Source organism: Eschrichtius robustus, chromosome X (genome assembly GCF_028021215.1).
Source record: "Eschrichtius robustus isolate mEscRob2 chromosome X, mEscRob2.pri, whole genome shotgun sequence".
In the NCBI taxonomy this organism is placed as follows: domain Eukaryota; kingdom Metazoa; phylum Chordata; class Mammalia; order Artiodactyla; family Eschrichtiidae; genus Eschrichtius; species Eschrichtius robustus.
The window spans coordinates 45,797,850-45,822,291 of NC_090845.1; the positions used below are offsets into that span (position 1 = coordinate 45,797,850).

A 24,442-nucleotide genomic window follows, 5' to 3' on the forward strand; every position below is an offset into this window, starting at 1 on the left:
CTGCCCAGTTTAACACTTGTCATTCTCATAAGTATCCCAGATTGGATGATAAATTATATAGTCATCTTAACTAGTACTCAAAGTCTCCAGCAAAATCCTCTATATTCTTTCCCGGTTTGCTGAATGCTTCCCTCACCTTCTTAATCTGACTGAAATCTAGATCTACCCAAGGACCTTACAGCCCTCTCGAGCAGTGGTTATTTTTATTGCCACAGCTTGAGGTCCCTCACTGCTATTTTCAAGTCATTCTCCCTTTCTCCTCCCTAAAAATCCCCATCTTTGAATTTCTGTCACAGAGTATGTTAAATATATTATATATGCTATATAATATTTTAGTTTCTGTCTCACTGTAACTCTCTGCAGTTAATCCTGTCTTAATTCTTTATGATTTCAATATCACAATACCTGATCCTTCTAACACCCTAGCCTCTCAGTCCCTTGAAATCCTCTCTTCCAGTTTTCTCCTCCACCTAATTGCAGTCTCTTGCCTCCATTTTGTCATTACCAATGACTCCTATCCCTCTCCTATATCACTGGAGCTGAACATGGCTGGAGAAAAACACAAAATGACACTCTCGCTTTAAATTCAAGACCACGAACCTCAAGTGGGCACTTAATGTTGCCAGGAAATCACATAATATTATCCTAGTCCGTTTACTCTCCCTGTTTCCTAGACAACTATTTCATACCTTCTCCCTTTAAACCTCTAACACCTCCGCACCCGTCCTCACTCTCAGCTCATGACCTTGCTTCCAATTTCACTGCGAAAACAGAGGCAATCAGAAAACAAAGCTCACAAATTTCTACCACTGCATCTACTTACCTACCTAAATCTATGTATATATGCTACCCTTTCTCCTATGACTATGGATGAACTTGCCCTGCTCTTAGCTGAGGCCAACCCCTCCACTCCTCTTTTGGCAATTTTCTCCTCTCTTGCCCCTCAAGCATAATTTTTTTTCCTTCTATAGGGTCTTTCCCATTAGCTTCAACCATGCTGTTATTGCTCCCATTAAAAAATTTTAAACGTCTTCTGTTGAGCCACCTTCCCTTGCTCTCTACCCACTTGATTTCTCTGTTCCCCTTTACAGCAAAATTCCTCATTAGAATTGTCTATACTCGATGTCTACAATTCCTCTCTTCCCATTCTTTAAAAAAAAAACTTCTAATTTTGAAATAATTATAGATTCACAGGAAGTTGTGAAAATACTATGGAGGTCCTTCGTAAACTTCACCCAGATTTCCCCCCCAGTTACGTGTTACAAACTATAGTATAACATCCAGTCCAGGAAATTGACAATGGTACAAGTGTGTGAATACTTCTATGCCATTTTTATCACATGTGTAGATTTGTGTAGCCACCACTGCAATCAAGATACAGAACTGTTCCATCACCATGGAGATCTCCTTCATGCTATTCCTTTCTAGTCACTCCCCTCCCTTCACTATTCCTCATCCATGGCAACCACTACTTTATTCTCCATCTCTACAATTTTCTCGTTTTGAAAATCTGAAGTAAATGGAATCCTATAATATGTGACCTTTTGAGATTGCTTTTTTACACTCACCATCCTTGAGATCCTTTTAAGTTATTGCATGTATCAATCATTCCCCGCTTACCCATTTCCCCGTGTTTTATACAAAAAGGGGGTAGAAAGCAGTGCATGGGGACGGTGGCAGCGTCCCCGGGTCTAGACGTGGGTGGTGATGCCATAGGTCTCAATCAGGTCATCCATGACTATGCCAGGCATGGTGCTGATCTTGGCCAGCTCACAGTGCTCCACGGTTCTGAAGTGAAGACAGTGGTTGAGAAGCTGGGGCGAGGAAGGTCAACACCACGTTCTGTAGGACATAGTCCACACGCTGCATCCACCCGTTGCAGGACTTGTGGCCAGCGCAGGTGTGGCAGCACAGTGGTCAGCCTGTTTTGCAGCTTCAGCAGCTGCTGAAGCGCGATGCCACTATCCAGTGTGACAAACCACGTGAAATGCTTGTTCTCCCACACTACTGACTTTTGGCTGGGCCCCTATGTGACCCTCCACCTGGGATCCTCCAGATCGTGTTCACTTGGGTGCCCACGTGGACGTCTGCCCACTGCAGCAGGCATATGCCCCCAGAACTCTCCTTGGCTTTCAGCAGGTACAGGTAGACCATGAACTTGCGGTCTTGGACAGACACGCTGAAGCCCAGCTGAGCATTGTCCACCATGAGGTCCACGTTGTACACCTCGAGGGGTCTTGTCATCCGAGAACCTGAGGCTTAGAGTCTTGCTGTCCTACTGGTAGCATAGCAGTGAGATGCTCTTCGGGACAGCCATGGCCAGGATGAAATGCTTCACACTGATTACCTGGTGGAAGTACAGTTGGGTGCTAATGAAGACCATGCCCCTCAGCTTGCTGGCCCACAGACTCCACAGGAAGCTCTTCTGGCTGATGGCTGATACCAGATGGCAGTTGCAGTGACACAGGGTGGTCACAGGCCTCTTCTGTTCCGTCTCATATAGCACCTTGAGCTTGTTCTTGGTTATATGCTAAGTATATGTTTAGTTTATTAAGAAAATGCTAAACTGTTTTCCAGAGTGGCTGTACCATTTTACACCCCCACCAGAAATTTATGAAGCAGCCAGTTTCTCCACATCCTTGCCAGCATTTAGTATTATCACTGTTTTTTTTTTTTTAGCTTAGCAGTTCTAGGAAGTGTCTAGTGATATCTCACCATAGTCTTAATTTGCATTTCCTTAAACGCTAGTGACATTGAGCATCTTTTTAGGTGTTTATTTCCTTCTGTTTATCCTCTTCAGTGAAATGCTTCTTCATGTTTTTTGCTCATTTTCTAGTTGGATTATTTGTTTTATTTTACTGTTCAATTTCAAGTGTTCTTTATATATTCAATTCTTTTAGCCCTTGAAAAATGTTGTGCCATTTCATTCTGGCTTCCATGGTTTCTGATGAGAACCATGCCTTCATTCAAGTAGTTCCCCTCCCCCTAAGTAAGGTGTCATTTCTCACTTGGTGCTTTCAAGATTTTTTTCTTTGCCTTTAGTTTTCAAAAGTTTGATTATGATGTATCTTGGTGTGGATTTCTTTGCGTTTATTCTGTTTGTGATTTGCTCAGCCATTGGATCTGTAGGTTCATGTCTTTTCCCAAATTTTGGAAAATTTCAGTCATTGTATTTTCCAGTTCTAAAATTTCCATTTGGCAGTCCCTATCAAAATACCCATGACATTTTGAGAAACCAATCTTGAGAAAAAAGTACAAATCTGGAGGTATAACCCTCCCAGACCTCAGACTATAGTACAAAGCTACAGTAATCAAAACAGCATGGTACTGGCACAAAAAGAGACACATAGCTTGATGGAACAGAATAGAGATCCCAGAAATAAAACCACACACCTATGGTCAACTAATCCATGACAAGGGAGGCAAGAATATACAATGGAGAAAAGACAGTCTCTTCAACAAGTGGCCCTGGGAAAACTGGACAGCTACGTGTAAAACAACAAGAACATATGCTCACATTATATACAAAAATAAACTCAAAATGGTTTAAAGACCTAAATGTAAGAATGGAAACCATAAAATGCCTAGAAGAAAACATAGGCAGAACATTCTTTGACATAAATCATAGCAATATTTTTTTAGATCAGTCCACTAGGGCAAAAGAAATAAGAGCAAAAATAAATAAATGGGACCTAATTAAACTTAAAAGCTTTTGCACAGCAAAGGAAGCCATCAACAAAACAAAAAGACAACATACTGAATGGGAGAAAATACTTGCAAATGATGTGACCGACAAGGGGTTAATATCCAAAATATACGAACAGCTCGTACAACTCAATATAAAACAAACAATCCAATAAAAAAAATGGACAGAAGACCTGAATAGAAATTTTCCAAAGAAGACATACAGATGGCTAACAGGCACATGAAAAATTGCTAATTGTTAGAGAAATGCAAATCAAAACAACAATGAGATGTCACCTCACACCTGTCAGAATGGCTATCATCAAAAAGTCTACAAATAAGAAATGTTGGAGAAGATATGGAGAAAAGGGAACTCTTATATACTGTTGGTGGGAATGTAAATTGTTGTAGCCACTATGGAAAACAGTATGGAGGTTCCTCAAAAAATTAAAAATAGAACTACCATATGATCCAGCAATTCCATTCCTGGGTATATATCCAGGAAAAAATGAAAATACTAATTTGAAAGGATACATGCACCCCAATGTTCATAGCAGCCCTGTTTACAATAGCCAAGACATGGAAGCAACCCAAGTGCCCATCAAGAGACGATTGGATTAAGAAGATGTGGTGTGTGTGTGTGTGCGTGTGCGTGTGCGTGTACTGTAATATTACTCAGCCATAAGAAAGAATGAAATTCTGCCATGTGCAGCAATGTGAACGGACCTAGAGAATATTATGCTTACTGAAATAAGTCAGACAGAGAAAGACAAATACTGTATAATATCATTTATATGTGGAATCTAAAAAAAATACAAATGCATGTATATGCAAAACAGGAACAGACTCACAGATATAGAAAACAAACTTGTGGCTAGTAAAGGGAAGAGGGACGAGGGGAGTGACAAATTAGGGGTATGGGATTAACAGACACAAACTACTATTTATAAAATAGATAAGCAACAAGGATATACTGTATAGCACGGGGAGTTATAGCCATTATCTTGTAATAGCCTATAATGAGGTATAATCTGCAAAAATACTGAATCACTATGCTGTATACATGAAACTAATATAATACTGTAAATCAACTATATTTCAATTAAACAAACTGTACTAAGGATAAAATTTCCATTGGGTTCTCCTTTATGTCATCTATTTCTTTGCTGAGACTTTTTTCATTCACTTCAAACCTGTTCAGAACTGCTCTTTGAAGCACTTTTATGTTGAACGTTTTAAAATCCTTGTCATATAATTCCAACATCTGTGTGACATAGGTCTTGGTATCTGTTGGTTGATTTTTCTTATTTGAGATTTTCCTGTTTCTTGTTATGACAAGTTATCTTCATTTATATCCTGGACATTTTTGACACTATGTGATGGGACTCTGGATCTTACTTAAATCGTCTGTTGAGCTGACCTCCTCTGTTACCATGTCAGAAAGGGGGTGCGGCCTTGTTACTACCAGTTAGAGGTGGAAGACCATATTTCCTACCTTGTTTTCACTGTGAGGCAGGAGAGGCACCTGTTACTATTGGGAAGGAGTAAAAAGAGAAAGACAAGAAGGGCACAGTTTACTGATCCCATTCTTAGCAGAGAGCAACGTTCTCTTCTCAGAGCCATATTCTTTACTCCACCAGTAGATGGCGCACATTTCCACGTGATTAGATTACAGAGCGCGTCCTTCAATGGGGCCCTTCTAAACCGAGCCTGATTTTAATAATAACCATTCTTTCTGAACTATGTACCTAGCTATTTACATTCACCATTTAGTTCTTAGCGCAGCGTTGTGGAGAAGCTATCATTATCCCCACTTTAGAGATAAGGAGTCAGGCTCAGAGGTAAAATCTCTTGCTCAAGCCTGGATTCCAAACTAGCTCTCTGATTCCAGAATCCCTGTTCTTTCCATCACACCATCACGCCAAGCAGTCTTTTGGAAAGCCTAAGGCAAGTTTTTCTAATTGGTGGAATTCTTGGGAGGCTCTCTTTAACTGGAGGGCTTTCTTAGTGCAGCTGCCGCAAAATGCAATAGGAGTCAGACTAACTTGGGCTGTTTCAGACCAGGCAAATCACTTAATCTGCATGCCTCATCTTCCTCTTCTGTCAAATGGGAATGATAAAATCTGCTCCACTTAATTCCGAAGGTGGTGTTATGGTAGAAGCGAGAGAGAGATGTGAAAACACTCTGCAAAATAGGAAACACTAGAAGAATGATGTATTCAACTGTTTATTGCTGGTCCATGACAAGAAATTGAGAGTAAATGTTTCAAAACCTTAACAAAAAATTGACAGAGTAATTTCACGTCTGTTGAATATAATCAGAAAAGAATTGGGCTTGTATTTCTCTTTCGTTTTGATTTCATTTTTCTAGTCATTCATTTTTATTGTATTATATAAAAGTATTGGTACACAATGGATTTGGGGGAAAATGGTCCTTCACCACAAATGGTTTGAAAAGCTCTGCTGTGATGAATATAAAGGAAGTATAGGACATGGACCGTGTCCTCAAGGAGCTCCCACGGTAGTAGGTGAAAAGGCATCACAGTGGTTCTGAGAAAACACCACCACTACTCCGTGGGCTTGCACTGCTGCATGGAAAAGAAGGCAATACAGAGCTGGATGGAATACAGAGTAGAGATCTGCACATCCTCAAAACCACTCTCTAAATGAACTCTCTTATTTGCACCCTTAGAGCTTAGCAGCTCTAATCTAAATAGAATTGGACTTCTCTCAAATAGAGGGCAACCTGATATGGGATTTTTACAAAGTAAAATTTCTCATGAAAACCATCTGTCAAAAATTCTGCTGGGCCCAATTAGAGAACTATAAAGACTGAGTTTTTGCACAACATAGACTTTCTAGTATATGTTCACAGGCTAACAGGATCTTTCTTTAGGTGACACTAAGGCGGGAAGCTGACCAACTCGCTCTTCAATCTAAATATCATCCTTGACAGGCTATTCAAAAATTTTTCTATATTACTTTTTTTTATATATATATTACTTTTTAAGATACATAATTAAATAGGTAATACACTTCCATGGCACAAAATTGAGAAAGTACACAGCTCCACACCTTCCTTTTTTTCATAGTATTTTACATATAAGTACATAAAGAGCATATATAAAATAGATAACAAGGATCTACTGTATAGCACAAGGAACTATACTCAATATTTCGTAATAACCTATAAAGGAAAAGAATCTGAAAAAGAATATATATATATATATATATATATATATATATATAAACTGAATCACTGTGCTATACAGCTATACACCTGAAACTAACACAACATTGTAAACCAACTATACTTCAATAAAGTTAAAAATTACATTATTTATTTGATCAATCCTCTTCTGATGGAGATCTTGTTGTTTCTTATTTTTATTATTACAAACAATTGCACACAATAGTTTACACCTATGCAAACATAATTGAAGGAGAGATTTTTAGAAATGGAATTTTGGGATCAAAGTCTCATGTATTTGAAATTTTTATTGCTATTGCAAAGTTGCCCTCAATTGACTAATTGCACTCCCACCAGCAATTTATGAGAGGACTCCTCCCACCTCCAGCTTTGTCAACACAGTATATTACCAACATTTTTATGCTTTACTGAGGGTAACTCACTGTGGTTTTCATTAGTGTTTCTCCAATCATGAGGTTAGCTACCATTATGTCCTAGAAACCATTTGTTAATTTTGATACTCGGCTCTCTAGGTACAAGGTGATTTTTTTTTTGTTTTTTATTTTTTAATTAATTAATTTATTTATTTTTGGCTGCGTTGGGTCTTCGTTGCTGCACACAGGCTTTCTCTAGTTGCAGCGAGTGGGGGCTACTCTTCGTTGTGGTGTGTGGGCTTCTCATTGTGGTGGCTTCTCGTGTTGCAGAGCATGGGCTCTAGGCGCGTGGGCTTCAGTAGTTGTGGCACGCAGGCTCAGTAGTTGTGGTGCATGGGCTTAGTTGCTCCGTGGCATGTGGGATCTTCCTGGACCAGGGCTCGAACCCGTGTCCCCTGCATTGGCAGACAGATTCTTAACCACTGCACCACCAGGGAAGTCCAGTACAAGGTGACTGCAAATGATCCTAGATCACTCTATTTTCAGACTTAACCTACTGTCTTGATAGATCCCCTGAGCTAGAGAACTTTGTTCATTTCCTTTTATTCTGCCCCATTTTTCTAGAACTATTCCAGGCATTCCTTGGGCACCCCAGATATTTTATTTTATTTATGCATGGTATTTTATTTTATTTTTTAATTGAAGTATAGTTGATTTACAATGTTGTGTTAGTTTCTGGAGTACAGCAAAGTGATTCAGTTATACATACATACATATATTTCATATTCTTTTCCATTATAGGTTATTACAAGCTATTGGATATAGTTCCCTGTGCTATGCAGTAGGACCTTGTTGTTTATCTATTTTATATATAGTAGCCTGTACCACTTATTTTATTTTAAAACTAGTATCCCTAGGGGCTAACACAGTGCCTGGCACAATAGTAAAGACTCGAACAAAATGTGGAACAAATAAAGAACAATACCAGAAACATTCACTTACTACTTCACGTGGCTATGTACTCATGTAACTATTTCACTCTGGATTTGCAATGACAATTTCAAAATTAAAGATAAAGCTGCTTTACTATTTACAATAGCCAAAACATGGAAGCAACCTAAATGTCCATCAACAGATGAATGGATAAAGAGGATGTGGTATGTGTGTATAGACACACACACACACACGCACACACACACACACACACACACACACACACCCTGGAATATTACTCAGCCATAAAAAAGAATAAAATAACGCCATTTGCAGCAACATGGATGGACCTAGAGATTATCATATTAAGTGAAGTAAGTCAGGCAGAGAAAGACAAATATTATATGATGCCACGTATATGTGGAATCTAAAAAAAGATACACATGAACTTATTTACAAAACAGAAAAAAGACTCACAGACATAGATAACAAACTTATGGTTAACAAAAGGGAAAGGGGGGGAGAGAGAAATTAGGAGTTTGGGATTAACATATACACACTACTATATATAAAACAAACAACAAGGACCTACTGTATAGCACAGGGAACTATATTCAACATCTTGTAATAATCCCTAATGGAAAAGAATCTGAAACAGAATATATATATATATATATATATATATATATATATATATATATATATATATATATATATCTGAATCACTTTGCTGTTCACCTGAAACTAACACAACATTGTAAATTAACTGTACCCCAATTTTAAAAAATGGTTAAAAAAAAGATAAAGCTGCTTTAGATATGACAGTTTAGGTGCCACTGTGACCTATTGCTCTAAAGGTTTTTCTTTTGCAAAATTAACTCTAAAATGCTACCTTTTATTATACAGAGAAATCCACTGTTTTACTGTATCTTTATAATTTACTTTTAAGATCACATTGTGTTTACTCTTTACTTTGTAAGACCTAAATGGCTCTTGACCAAAAGTCTGCTGACCACTGTGGGGGGTTGGGTGGGAACATTTTTTCAAGTTTTTCCAAGGATGGGGGAGGACAACAGAGGGTCTCATTTATGTTGATCTATCTACACTCTTTTGGCCAGATCCACTTGTGACCGTGTACACACACTTGTGGGGCACCTGGCTAAGGTTCTCATGGGGAAGAGAACAGAGTTAACAGAATCCATACCTCCTGATTAAATTATTAACTTTGCCTCATTAGCACCACACTCTAACCATTTCACTTGGGAAGGTATTGTTGTATAGGCATTTATTACTCACCACATAAATAACTCCTGCAAAACTTGTGGATCCAAAGGAGCCTTATTAATCATCATCACCATTAATAGTAATACTAGCTCACATTTATTGAGCACTTAACCTTTTCCAACTATTTAAAATCTATTAATACATTTTATCCTATTATTCATTTTACAGATAAGAAACCTGAAGGAGAGTGAAACTTGAACGACGTGACACAGCTAATAAGTGTCTGTCTGGTTGGTTCTGAGCCCAGGCAGTCGGGCTCCAGAGTCCATTCACGTAACTGGTTTTGTTTTGCAATTCGCAAAAGATAGAATGTTCTTTTATGAAGTGTACTCCTAAAACAGGAGCCCTCCAAGCTGTCAGCGGTCAGTGGCGACACCACGTGGTCATCTGGCTGTACTGCAGCCCTCATACTCTCCATACATGACTCCTGCCCAAGCTCTTCCAAATAAACCCGTATTCCAAGTAAAGCCAATATTTGCTCGCTCTACAGTGGTGACTTCCAACCAGATTGCCATCCTGCAACCATCTTTTTCTTGTCTCATAGGGAAAGGCATCTTTTCCAAGCTTAGCTTGTATTTTGCATCTCATTTCTATTTCATGTATTTTACTCCACTATTTATCCCCTCCTTTTCTTGCCTCTTCAATTTCTGTTTCACTAGTGGCTCTTCCTGCTCAACCTACAGGTAAGCTCTGGTTTCTCCTATCCTGAAATGACAAAACCAAGCAACCAACCAACCTCTCCTTGAACAATTACTCCAAATTCACCTTCTTAAAGAAGAGTGACAGATATTAACTAGACTTATTGTGGTAATCATAGCGAGTCAGCACACCTGAAACTAATATAATGTTATATGTCAATTATACCTCAACTACAAAAAAAGAAGCATCCCAATAAAGGGATTACCTTGCTCAAAAACCTTCTTTTTCAATCACTTTCTGAATTAAGTACAAATCTCAGTCCAACATTCAGGATTCTCCAAAACTGGGCCTCAATTTACCTTCTGGTTACATCGCCTACCACTTCCGTACACTTCTTTACCCTAAGCTTCAACCATAGAGGACTACTCATAGGTCCTCATATGTGATTTCCTGCCTGCACACCTTTGTACAAGGTGTTACCTCCACTTGCATTTACCATCATCAGAGGACTCAGCACAACCTGCCCTGATTCTTTCTAGTCGCTTGTGGCTATCCCCCACCCATGCACCCACCCACCTATATACTGCCAGTGCCTGAAGGCAGAGACTAAATGTTCTGAGGTGAGAAAGTAAAAATTAGCTTGGACTGAGAAAGCAAAAACGTGGCCTTTCATCAGGCTGGAATAACAGACACAGACAAAACCAGCTGTAAATTTAATGGGGAACAATATTTCTCCCAAAGACACGCTGCAGCTGTAAGAGGATAACAGTCGCCGTATCTGAGTGACCACCATGTTTTTTACTCACTGAGAAACTTTGTTTTCTACAATCATAGACTATCAGGAACTTTGCTGCTTGAAATCATATCAGTGAGAATAAAACATCCCACATTTGTCTGGAGTACATACGTTTCTTGGATTCAGAGAAGCAGCCTCAATTTCCAATCCAGGTGCAGAGCTTCAGATAAGGGGTATCTGGACACAACATTCCACATCTATCTTTACTTTGTGGTTCCCAAGGAAACAGGACTCTGGGTTCACTTCGAAGTCCAGACCTGATGTTGACCCCTTCACACAGCCCTGCTTTGAGCTTACTAAAGCAATGCTTCGTTTAAAATTCATTTAAACTCCACCCTTCCCCGCAACACCATAATGACTTTTTCTTTGTTTGGTAAGACGCCCCATGGTTTCTCTGGTGTGCTGTCTCCCTTGTTGCAATAGGTCCAAAAGCTGGACTGTTTTGATTATAGATTTGTCCTTGGTGGCCTAGTGCTGACTGGTCTAGGATACAGGTTTTGTATCCCACACCACTTAGCTTGCCCAAAGCAGGCGTTCAAAATTGTTCACTACAGTGGACTCTGAATTAGCGTACTGGGGTTCTACTTAGATTACCTGGATTGATTATATAAATTCTAGTCTCAGTTCTGCCAGTAAATAATTAGCTGGATCATGTTAAGTAGGTCAACAAACCCCAAGGGCCTGTTTTCTCTTTTGTAAAATGAGGGACTGTTTCTTCCAAACCTAGGGCAAAGGGCTTTGGAGTCAGGTAGACCTAGGTTGGAATCCCAGTTCTACCCCTTACCAGTCCCGTAATTTTTGCTTTCCTGAGCCTCTGTTTTGTAATTATTAAAATGGAGACAATACCAAAAACCGCAGTGTAGATTTTCCAGTGTTACTATGAGGATCGAGTTGGCTGTTACAAGCATCACTATATTTGATCACTATTCATACTACCACTATTATGTGAGCTCGGACAACCTTTCTGTGCCTCTGTTTTCTTATGAATAAAAGTGGAGAGGGCTTCCCTGGTAGCGCAGTGGTTAAGAACCTGCCTGCCAACGCAGGGGACAGTGGCTCGAGCCCTGGTCCAGGAAGATCCCATATGCCGCGGAGCAACTAAGCCCGTGCGCCACAAGTACTGAGCCTGCGCCCTAGAGCCCGCGAGGCACAACTACTGAAGCCCGCGTGCCTAGAGCCAGTGCTCCAAAACAACAGAAGCCACCGCAATGAGAAGCCCGCGCACTGCAACAGAGCAGCCCCCGCTCGCCTCAACTAGAGAAAGCCCGCGCGCAGCAACGAAGACCCAGCGCAGCCAAAAAAAAAAAAAAAAAAAAAAAAGTGGAGAAATAATAGTACGTACCCCAGTGGGGTTATTGTGCACGTTAAATGAGATGAAAAAAATAAAGGGCTTAGAACAGTGCCCGGCATATAATTAGAGGCTCAAAATACGTGAGCTAATGTAATTAGTATTAGATTTCTACCACTAACTATTCTGTGGGCCAGAAGCTCAGGATAAACAGTTTCGTTTTAAGAACAAAACCAAAAAACCATACCGTAGGCTCGAAAGAGTGAAACATAAAGGAGCATTTCTTTTTTCAAAAGCAGTTGACACGCCCAGCACTGGGTTAGGACCCGCCCAGTCCTCATTAAATATGGCAGCGAGCAGGGCCGACCTATTGCGGCTGCGCGCGCGGAAACTCCTCTGAGCACCGCCTTCTCCGCGGCTCTCCCCGCCCTGCTGCCTCCTGGGCGGGCATCACCTCCTCCGCGCCTCGGCAGAGGTGTGGGGAGAGGGCTGGACGGGGTGCGCACGCGCAGGCGGCGGCCGTGCTTGGCCGATCCTTGCGAGGCGTCTGTCACATGAGCCGCGCGCCCGCTTCGCTCCCCCTCCTCCTGGCTGGGCTGTGAATGAAGCTCTGCAGGCTACGTGGGGCGCTCGCTCAACTTAGTGTCCCGGACGCCAGAGCCGACTGAGCGCTCGGCCCGCCGGCGGCGGGCACGGGCTCTGCCGCTCCGGACCTCGGCGACAGGTAAAGACAAATGGACTGTCCGTACCCCAGCAGGTCCTTGGCGGGCCGCTGGCCCCCGGCCCACCCCCGAGCACCCCCTTGGGCTCAGCGACACAGGGGAAGCGCTCCCCCACTGGCTCCGTCCCCGGGAGATGGGGGTTCCCCGTGCCTGGCCGCTGCCGCTTGGCACTCGGAGGAGTTAGACCGGCCAGTTCTAGCCAGTGCAGGGCGGCATCTTCCAGGGAGCCCAGCCCTATTCTCCGAGCCAGGGTCCCTGCGCTGTCCCAGCGAAGTTTCCTCGCGGAGCCGCGCCAAGCCCGCCCCGCTTTTGAATGGGGGAGGTTAGCTGCAGGCGTCCCCTTTCCAGGACTGGGGCAGGGTGGCTTTGGCTGGTAAAGCCCTGTCGAGGCCCCGTTCTTATCCATCCTGCTCTGGACTGGCAGGTTTGTGTGGGTCGTAGCGAAGCCGAGTCCAGACTCTCGGAAAAGTAGTTGCTGCGTTTTCCTTTTCGCACTTAACGCGGGGAGCTGGTTCTCTCTAGAATTTACAGGCTTGCGCTTGAGCGCCTTCACCCACCCCAAAGGGAAAACTTTACCTTTACATTGATGCGCGTGTACTTTATTAATATTTCAGAGCAAATCAGTTTCCAGGAGTGCTGAGTGAAGTTGTACGTGTGCCCGTGTGATAACGTCAGTGTAAGCTACCCCGAATAAGTGAGGGAAATCCAGAAGTGTGGAGTACAAAAAGCCAGTAAGAATCTGCTTTACGAACGCTTCATACATTTATTGGCAACTACCCGGGTTTGACTAAGGAGATGTTAAATTCTCCTGGTCCCACGAGGCGCGGATCAGTACTATTTAACTGCGCGCTAAATAAGAGGGAAAAAAAAGGCAAACCAAAAACAAACTGTCCTAGGTTCCAGATAAGTCATCGGAGCGCTTTTTCCTGGTGAATTCATCCTGGGACTTTGTGAGTTCCTAGTTTTCTTGGACTTCGCAAGCCTTTCCTTATCCAAAGCGTTGTCTTTTCTCTGTCGGCTTTTTGGGATTAGTGTACACATTCACACTTTAGTCCTTTAAAAAAAAGTATTTAAAAAAGGCCAAAATGATGGCTCTCAAGTTCGTATTAGTCTTCAGTATGTATACGTTAGCGTTTTCACTTAAGGGATGGAGGTGTTGCTTGTATGAAAGCTATGTAAATAGCAATCTGCTTTGAAGTTCCCCAGGTCAAAAAGGTGAGAACTTTTTCTTAGAAAAAGCAGATTGGCTTGTATGCTACATAAGGAAGACTTAATGAAGAACTTGTTTAAATGGACAAGCAAAGCGTTTAATATATTCACCTTCTGAATCAAACGAAGTAGTCAGACCTTTCATTTTTTTCTCCCATTCCTAGCACCTTTCATATCCTTCCAAGTAGTACTGTCCTAAGACTGAATTTGACATTTTAAAAATAGGAATTATCTGAATTAATTTGGTTTTACTTAAATTAGCATTCTTTTTTTACATTTTTCTTTTCCTTTGGTTCTTTTCTTTCCTGATTTTAAAAGCAGTCTATGCTCTCTACAGGACATTGGCAAAATGTGGGAAAATATAATGAAGCGGAGAGGAAGCACCACGACCTCGAGGGCATCGCTCTTCAGTTTTTATTATGCCTTCTTTTCTTTTCCTATACGAGATTTGTTTTAAAAGTTTTAGTCACAAAATTTCCTCTCCTTTCTACAAATTTTTTGTTGTAGAGTTGGGTGTTTTGGGGGGGGGTGGGGAGGGCATCGGATATTATGCTGTTCTTCATTCCCCAAAGTGTGGAACTTTGAGATAGGAGAGACACTTAATGGTTATCTCATCCAACCACCCATCCTTTGAGATTCTGAAACCCACTTACTGAAGATCCAGTGATTCATGCAGAATTGGACAGCACTCAAGGGCGATATTAACTGACTCTAGATCTCTGCATTCTTTTTTCAGTGATACCTTGTTGCTTAGGTGGAAACTTAACACTGTCCATGTCTGCTTATCTTTGAAAGAGAGGTCCAGAGAGGGACAGGAGATGATTTTCAAGGATTTGAATGTTTTTCATTTAGGTATTTGTTTTCCTGTTGACATTTTCAGGTTCTGGGCTTGAGCATCTTGCAGAAAACAAGACGACACAGCTGCTGTTCCATCTACATCCCAGTGGAGTCTCCCTACAAAACTGGGGGGTCCGGGAAACTCTGAGCGTGTGACCCCAGTGTGGGAGAGAATAGGATCAAGATGGCCATGTGGCAGGGTAAGATGTTAGCACTTATGCCTCCAACTGGTTTTTCCTCCTTCATTCTCTATCCCAACCCAACCCTCCAAGCCAGTGGCAGGCAGCCAGGCAGCTGTTTCTTTAATTTAACCCTTTGTCTTCGCCAGGACAAAGCATATTGGTTTAAAAGGAGTTGCTGCTACCTGGAAGTTCGGATTATTTTAAAGTAGAGGTGGAGGGGTGTGTGTGTGGGGGGGTAGGAGTAGCGGGAAAATGTAGTGCCAGGAGCATTTTCAAAGAACTCCCTTCATTTGAACATGTGCTTGTGGGGGTTATAGGTGAGGAGATGGAGGATATTTTTTCATATTTCTGTTTTTTATTTGTTTCCGGCAAATTTCTATCATAAGGTTTTCAAAGGTGGGGGAGACAGATGTCAGCACCTCCTTGACTTCCTCTTCCCAGTAAAGACTTTAAAGCATATTTAGCATTATAATGATTATATTTGGTGATAGAAGGGAAATGCCTGTTTTAATATTATGGAATGACTTGAGAGCAAAGCTCAGTGATGTCTTGCCTGATAGACTATATCTCTTGTGAACCTGTGAATTCTTACCACATATAAAGTTCCTTTTTTTTTTTTTTTTTGGTGGGGTTGGGGATGGTGCCCTTTGGGAGAGTATCAGAATCTCCAGGGGTGTGTGGGATTTTTATGTTTATCAAAAGGGAATATGGGTTTAAGAAATGGTGGACAAACACTACCCAAATTGGTCTGTGACCCACAAAAGGTTAAGGGCCACTTATATGCAGTAGAATGAAAGGAGCTTGAATGTCCATAAATATTCAATAGGTAGGTTTGTTGGTGGTCTAATGTATCTTTTAAAACTGTCTCCTGTTGGTTACAGCCGTAACAAGAATTTTTGATGTGTGAGTGTTGTCAATTTAAAGATACTTTTTGACGTGAGATTCGGCCTGTATCCCTGCTTTGACTCACACAATGGGCATTTATCAGGAGGAGTTTGAATATTCTTGTTTAAATCCTGAGGCATTCTTTCATTCAACAAGTAGAATACAGAGACGAGTAAGATGCAGAACCCTAGAGGGTTCCTCGTCTTATGGGGGAGACAAACATACAAACTAATAATTGTGTCAGGTTGAATAAGTGTTATAATAGGGAGAGATGCAAAATGCGATGGACGTCCAGAGAAAAGCATGATGAGCTGTGAGTTTTGAGCTGGGCTAAAAAAAAATGAGTGGGAGTTTGCCAGATGGGCAACTGAGAGAATTGCATTCTGGGCAGACAGAGAAGCACTGTTTGGGAACTTCCAAGTTGCTCTGTTGGCCTCGTGTGAGATGTGTGGGCCACGACCTCAGATGAAGCAGGGAAGGTAGTCGGAGGCTGGATAACAAAGAACCTTGTATGTCCTAGGAAGGATTTTACACTTTATCCCGAAGACAAAGATTCTAAACAGGGAAGTAACATAATCAGATTTTGTTTTAGAAAGATTACTTTGGCAGCAATGTTGAGGTGGGGTTGGAGCCGGAGAGAATGAAAGCCAAGAGGCAGTTGGGAGGTTTCTGGTATAGTGGTTTAGGGAAGAGATGGTGAGGGTCTGAGCGGAAGCAGGGGCAGCAAGGATAGAGAGAATGGGATGAATTCTAGAAACGTCCTGTGACTAGATGCGGGGAGGAACCGAGCCTGGGTTGACAGCCAGTTTGGGTGCCTGGGGCCGGTGGTGCCATTCACTGAGATGGGGAACGTGGGAGGTAGTGAGAGGGGCATGGGGACTGTGGGAAGTTAGTGCGCCGCGTTTGGCTTGGCCTGTTTTGTTTGAGACACCTGTGAGCTGTCAGGTCAATGTTTAAAAGACAGTCCTGAAAGTATAGAATTAGAGTTTGTGTAAGTGGGGAGCTAAAGTTTTGTTCCTAATGATGCATAAAGAGCTTGTGTGTTTTCTCTCTGTTTAATGGAAATGTCATCAGTAGTTAATGATTTATAATAAAAACATTTTAATGGATAACAATTCTTAATAAAAATGTCATAATTTCTTAATAAGTAATATATTTTGCTATCTCAGGCCCTGAAATCCGATCTGCTTAAGATTACATTGGAGGAAAACAATTTTTCTAGCATTAGTGAAGAGGGGAGTATTCCACAGAAGTAACTGCAATCATTCCTTGTTTTCTGCAACCTCTGAAGTGACAAGCATAGTACAATGATAGTTTGGGTGGCGGTATGGTAGTTAAAAGTATGGGTCTAGGTTCAACTCCGTTGGTTCTGTCACTTGGTAGCTGTGAGACCTTGGGCAAGTCCCTTAATCTCTCTGTGTCTCAGTTTTCTCTTTTGTAAAATGGGGATAACAATAGAACTCACCTTATAAGGCTGTTGTGATGATTAGTTAATATTAAACAAAACACTTGGAACATAGTAAGTGTCATATAAATGTGTGCCATTATTATTAGGAGTAAGACATTTAGAATATTGTCTATCATATAAGTGCTTAGTAAAACTTAGCAATAGCTGTTATTGTTACTACTACTCCCATTACTATTACTACTACTACTACTTCTACTGCTATCATTATTATTTGCTATAGCCTGGAGTGGGCCTGGCACCCTGTTCTGTGGAGGGAATTTCAGGTTGTCCTTGGAAGGCCTGCCCTGTAGTAGTCTGTTTGGGTCTTTATGTAGAGGTTTAGATATGAAGAGATCCTTAGAAAACATCTAGCCAAACCCCTAGAGGTTAAGTGACATACCCACGGTCAAACAGGTTAATAGTAGTGATAGGACTAAAACCCAGGTCTCCTGATTCCCTATTCCAATTTTCTTTCCATGGACTCGTGGAAGAGAGAATGTGTGGGCCTGTCCCCAGCTCAAGGGAGCTCTGAGTCAATCTCTGGATCTAGTAGAGGAACTCTAAAAGCTAGAGGAAACCAAGTGTCGTTAGTCTTTTGGGTCAGTCCTGTCTAGTTCCTTCATGGATAATTGGATCCGAATTCCCATGCCTCTTAAACATGGCTAACATTATTATTTTTGACTTCGTTTGATGGAGTCCTCTAAGACATTTCCTGGCCACTTTAAACAGAGTGTACTGAGCATAATTTAATATCTTTGATAACTCAGGGTCATCATTAATAACATCAGTTTCATTGGTCTAATGGTCAAGGAAATATTGAAGAGAATACTAGCCAGTTTAGGGCGGGATGAGAGTGGAGACTTGTGTTGTCAGGTGTCATTTATTTATTCAATTAACATCAAGCACCAATTGTGCACCAGGCACTATGCTGAGCTCTAGAGATGCAGTGGTCAGTAAAAACAGGTATGGGCTCTGCTCTCACGGAACTTACCAACGAGGATAAAAGTAGCATTTCAAGCTTATGAAATGCTTTATTTAACAAATGTGCTGAAGTAACTTGGAAAAATGACACCAACGTAAATTTTGAAGGATTAAAATAGGGTTTCTTAATAAAGGAGGCTGGTGCATCGGAATTGCCTTTTAAAAATATTCCTGTTCAGCTCTATTTACAATAGCCAGGACATGGAAGCAACCTAAGTGTCCATCAACAGATGAATGGATAAAGAAGATGTGGCACATATATACAATGGAATATTACTCAGCCATAAAAAGAAATGAAATTGAGTTATTTGTAGCGAGGGGGATGGACCTAGAGTCTGTCACACAGTGAAGTAAGTCAGAAAGAGAAAAATAAATATCTTATGCTAACACATATATATGGAATCTAAATATATATATATATATATATATATATATATATATATATATATATATATATATATATATATATATATGGTTCTGAAGAACCTAGGGGCAGGACAGGAATAAAGACACAGACGTAGAGAATGGACTTGAGGACACGGGGAGGGGGAAGGGTAAGCTGGGACGAAGTGAGAGAGTGGCATGGACTTATAAATACTACCAAATGTAAAATAGATAGCTAGTGGGAAGCAGCCGCATAGCACAGGGAGATCAGCTAGGTGCTTTGTGACCACCTAGAGGGGTGGGATAGGGAGGGTGGGAGGGAGACGCAAGAGGGAGGAGATATGGGGATATATGTATACGTATAGCTGATTCACTTTGTTATAAAGCAGAAACTAACACACCATTATAAAGCAATTATACTCCAATAAAGATGTTAAAAAAAAATTCCTGCTCAATTCTCATCCCCCCCAGTTGTGATTCAGTCTTAAGACCTGAGCATTTAAAGAAGTGCTGTAAGCAATTCTGATGTGTAATCCTGTTTGGGAACTGCTGCATTAAAGAATTAAAAGTTAAAAAAAGAAATTATAAAGAAACTGAAAAAATACAGAATACTCATATAATCTTGGGATAGGGTAGGTCTTTGTATGCATAATATGAAAGGTAGAGTAATGAAGTTTTAACTGTGTGAAAATTTAAAATTTCTGCACAAAACCATAAAGTTAATGAGAAAACTGGAAACAGTTGCAAAAAGACTCATTATCCTTAATATATAAAGACTTAACAGCTCAATGAGAAAAATACAAGTATTTTAGTAGAAAAAATGTGCAAAGCATGGGAGTAGGAAAATACATACGCAGAAATCCAAATGGCCAATAAACATGAAAAAATGTTCTATCTCAGTAGTAGTCAAAGAAAGGGGGAATTAAAATGGCATTCTACTCTTTTCTCCAATATAATTTGCAGTGATTAAAAAGGAATGACAAAACGCAGCTTTGGCAAGGACACGAGGGAGCAGGCATTTGCATACACTTCTGGTGGGAATGTCAATTTGGCAATATTCATCAAAAGCTTTAAAAACCGTGTTTACCTTTTCACCCTGCAATTCCTTTTCTTGGAACTCATCCTAAGGAAATAATGAAGGATGTGCACAAAGACGTATCAATAAGGATATCGATTGCGGCATTTTCTATACTAGGGAAAATTGATAACACTTGCATTCTGATGCATTCATACAATGCAATACTATAGTTACTAAAAATGATGATACTGTGGAGTTATTATACTTATTAACATAGAAATAGGTTCATGATATGGTGTTAAATGGTGGGGTTGGGAAGCACATCCCAAATTATCAGTAGTTAACAGTGTGGCCTCTGGGCTTAAGAGCTGGATGGAAATCCCAGCTTTATGAGCTTCGTGGTTTTGGGAAGTTACTTACCTTAGTGTTCCTCAAACTTCCACATCTGTTAAAAGAGGGATAAAATAGCAGCGAACCTAACAGTTCTCAACTTGTATGTCCATTAGGATCACCTGGGGATCTTTTAAGCCCACCCAAGCCCAGGCCTCACACAGGCCGATTAAATCTGAATCTCTGGGAATGAGATGCAGCACTCTGGGAATTTTGAAGCCCCTGGTGATTCCAATGTGCAGACAAGTTAGGGAACTGCTGAGCTAATATATAGTGCGGTTGAAAGGATTAAATCAGAAAATCACGGTACCTGGCGTGTGGTAAGTACTTAATACATGATAACTATTATTAGTAACTGTTACTTTTTCTTACTAATAGTATGGTCCCATATTAATATATGTGTTGTGTCCATGTATGTTTCGTACAAAGAAAAGTCTAAGAGGATAGTCACACAAGTATTTTAAAAAGAAATTACGGTTGACTTTATTTTTACTTTTTTGTATCTTCCATTTTTTCTGTATATAACATGGGTTCCTTGTTAATTTTTAAAGGTATAATTTCTGAAGGAAATATCAGATATATGTACACAGCTTTATATACTAAGGTATTTATAAATGGTGAAAAACTGAAGACAATTTCCATAGTAGGGGAATGTTAGTAAATTATGGCAGGTCCACAGATTAAAAATCAAGACCAATGCTGAGGAAAATCTTCAGGACATAATGGAAGAGTATGGGATTATTCCTTTTCTGTCTTCAATTTAAGTGGAGGTTTGTGTATCTCTGTCTTTACATGTTACGTGTATACCTATGAATGTGTATATCCACCTTTGCCAGTGTGGATTTCTCAAGTTGGGACTGCGTAACTAAAGCAGTTGCAGTTTTATTTTTTTATAGCTTTTTTTCCCAAAAATGATTTGTAGTTGTGTGTGTAGCACTTTGCCCTGATATGTGTGCTCTGCAGTAAAAACCAAATCTAATATATTTCAAAAAAAAATACCTATGAATGTGACAATAAATACAGAATAGATGGGAATTATCCAGAGTTGTTGACATGGCTATCCCCAGGTAGTAGGATGCATTTATATTTTTTCCCTTTTATTTTTACTTTCCAAATTTTATGTAATAAATATGTATTACTTTTAATAATTTGGAAGTGAGGTATAAAATAGCAGTGCCTCCAACAAGGAGTGAATTGTGTGGGCTTCTGGACAACTGTTTCAGCCTCTCTGTGCCCCCTCTACCTCCAAATTAAAGAAAAAAAAAACCAACCAAACTCCTGAGGGTTTGGTTAGAGCAGTTTTTTGCTACTAATACTTCCTCAAGTACTTTTGTAATTTTTGGCTGTCTCTCCTATTGACTCCAAAAACTCTATTGAGAGTGAGATTGGGGACAGGGAAAGTGTACAAAAATGGAGAAATTACACTTAATTTAGTGTGGGAGTTACATAATAAGGTGAAGTGGCAAAATATGTCAGGGTAAGGGTGAAAATAAAACAGTTGCAATGAGAAACTGTTCTGTTGGCTTCAGATCCAAAGGAGGTAAGTTTCAACTTTGCAGTTTTTTTTTTTTAAGCACATCACAGTGTATTTGTAAACACTCTGGTGATTTAGCTAACACTTGGGGGCCAAGGGGAGCATCACAAAGCAGTCAGTGAGTTGATAACAGAACTTCAGTGTGAAATCTAGATGTCTGTGTGGCTTGATAGTTGGACCACCATCACCTAGGAAAAGCCATCTGGTTCTGTTCTGTTGATCAAAACGTTAGTATCTGTGTGTCTCATCTCCGGCAGGTACAAGAAATGACTTCTTTGTCTCTCTGCATTATTGCCCTTCCACACCTCCTCAGTGGGGCAGAATGGGAGCGGGGGAGAAGGATTATGATGGAAAACGTTGAATACGGGGTAACTAAAACCAGTCTTTCAGAAATTTTTTCTGTAAGAGCCAGTCATTCCTTCCCAAGCATACAGTGTGGAAGGAACATGGGCCTTGGAATCCGATACACCTGGATCTGAACCCAGCTCTGCCAGTTGGTAGCCAGAGTTCCCTAAGCTCCAAAAGCCTCAGTTGTCTCCTCTGGGGTCAAGTGTAGTCTCTGGAGACAGACTCCCTGGGTTTGTATCCTGGCTGTGTCACTGATAGCTATGGGCAAGTTATTTCATCTCTGGGCCTCACCCTCTTCATCTGTAGAATGGGGTTAATAATAATCATACTTCAAGGGGTATATGGCCTTACTCTGTGCTATTTACAATTGCATGTGAATCTACAAATAAAGTTTTTACCTCAGTATAAAATTTTAATTAAAAAAAGAACAGGGGAACAAGGACTTTCTCCTACACAAGAATAATAGTGTTCACACTCAGGGAATTATCATCTATACAATAATTTTATCTAGTTTATAGCCTATAATTACATTTTTCTCATTTATCCTAAAATATCTTTTATAGCATTTCTTGAGGGGGCATTTAGTATCCAATCAAGGAGGAAGTATTTGATTATCTGTCCCTTTAATCCCCTGTTCCTTTTCCTTTGTTTGTTTCAATACATTGACAGTTTTGAAGAGTCCAGGACAATTGTCATGTAAAACATTCCTCAGTCTGGCTTTGTGTGATTGTTTTCTTGAGATTAGATTCCAGTTCTGTGCTTTTGGCAAGAAAATTACATAGATGATGTTGTGTGTGTCCCACTGCATTACATTTTGGTTGAAGACATGTAATGTCAGTTTATACCATTATTGGTGATGCTAAGGTAATCACTTATTAAGGAGGTGTCTGCCATATCTCTTCATTGCTGAGGTTCTGTTTTTCATAGATAATTAATAAAAAAAAATCTATGGTATGGTACTTTAAGACCTTGTGAATATCCTGTTTCCCAAATCATTCATCCAGTAGTTTTAGCATTAATTGGCGATCTTTACCTGAATTGTTGAAAAATGATAATTTTTCTAATTTTATCATCCCTCTGTTTTTTTTTAAGCTAGAATTCATTTATAATGAAGAGTTCCCCCACATTTTATTTTATTTTATTTTTTTAAATTAGTTTATTTTATTTGTTTTTATTTTTGGTTGTGTTGGGTCTTCGTTGCTGCACGTGGGCTTTCTCTGGTTGCGGTGAGCGGGGGGCTACTCTTTGTTGCAGTGCGCGGGCTTCCATTGCAGTGGCTTCTCTTATTGCAGAGCATGGGCTCTAGATTCGCAGGCTTCAGTAGTTGTGGCACGTGGGCTCAGTAGCTGTGGCATGCAGGCTTTAGAGTGCAGGCTCGGTAGTTGCGGCACACGGGCTTAGTTGCTCCACGGCATGTGGGATCTTTCCGGGCCAGGGCTCGAACCTGTGTCCCCTGCATTGGCAGGCGGATTCTTAACCACTGCACCACCAGGGAAGCCTCCCCCCATTTTATTTTATTTTTCATTTAACTATAGTGGATTTACAGTATTGTGTTAGTTTCAGGTATACAGCTTTAGATTCTTTTCCATTATAGGTTATTATAAGATATTGAATATAGTTCCCTGCACCATACGATAAATCCTTATTGTTTATCTATTTTATATATGTAGCATATATCTATTAATCCCATACTCCTAATTTATTCCCCCCCCCCGTTTGGTAACCATAAGTTTGTTTTCTGTGTCTGTGAGTCTGTTTTGTAAATAAGTTGATTTGTATTATTTTTTAGATTCCACAAATAAGTGATATCATATAATATTTGTCTTTGACTTACTTCACTTAGTATGATAATCTCTAGGTCCATCCATGTTGCTGCAAATGACTTTATTTTATTCTTTTTTATGGCTGAGTAATATTCGTGTGTGTGTGTGTATTTCTTTATCCATGCATCTGCTGATGCACACTTAGGTTACTTGCGTGTCTTGGCTATTGTAAATAGTGCTGCTGTGAACGTTGGGGTGCATGTATCTTTTTGAGTTAGAGTTTTCATCTTTCAACTGGAAAGTATCTTTTGAGGTGATCTGTTTCCAGTGTCTCATCTTGCAAAGGAAGAAACTGAGGCCCAGGGAGACTCATTCTGGATCATACAGCTGTCACATGGGAATGCCAGTCTGTTAGCCCTACTGCATTACACTGCCCCCATTCCCCCAGGCTTGGCTATTTTATAATTTTCTGCTAAGTGTTAGTCTTTCCCTACTATTGCTTTTCCTACTTTATTGCTGCTTTGGAAAGTTTAGGGTTTTTTCCCCCAAAGCAT

At 40.4% G+C, this 24,442-nt stretch overlaps 1 protein-coding gene and 1 pseudogene across 2 annotated transcripts in view; one reads left to right on the plus strand and one right to left on the minus strand.

Annotated features, from left to right (window-relative positions):
- Nucleotides 1-1,691: 1,691 nt before the first annotated feature.
- Nucleotides 1,692-2,383, minus strand: LOC137756307 (cleavage and polyadenylation specificity factor subunit 1 pseudogene; annotated as a pseudogene).
- Nucleotides 2,384-12,763: 10,380 nt separating this feature from the next.
- Nucleotides 12,764-24,442, plus strand: part of CLCN5 (chloride voltage-gated channel 5) — a 154,471-nt gene continuing 142,792 nt past the window's right edge. Inside the window, exons 1-2 of one of the 2 annotated variants that reach the window (XM_068534132.1) lie at nt 12,764-12,912; nt 15,000-15,156. In XM_068534132.1, coding sequence (XP_068390233.1) covers nt 15,141-15,156 — 16 coding nt within the window. In that variant the 5' untranslated portion in view covers nt 12,764-12,912; nt 15,000-15,140. Of the gene's footprint in view, nt 12,913-13,578; nt 13,642-14,999; nt 15,157-24,442 lie in introns of those variants that run through there. The other variant, XM_068534133.1, reaches the window with a different exon arrangement.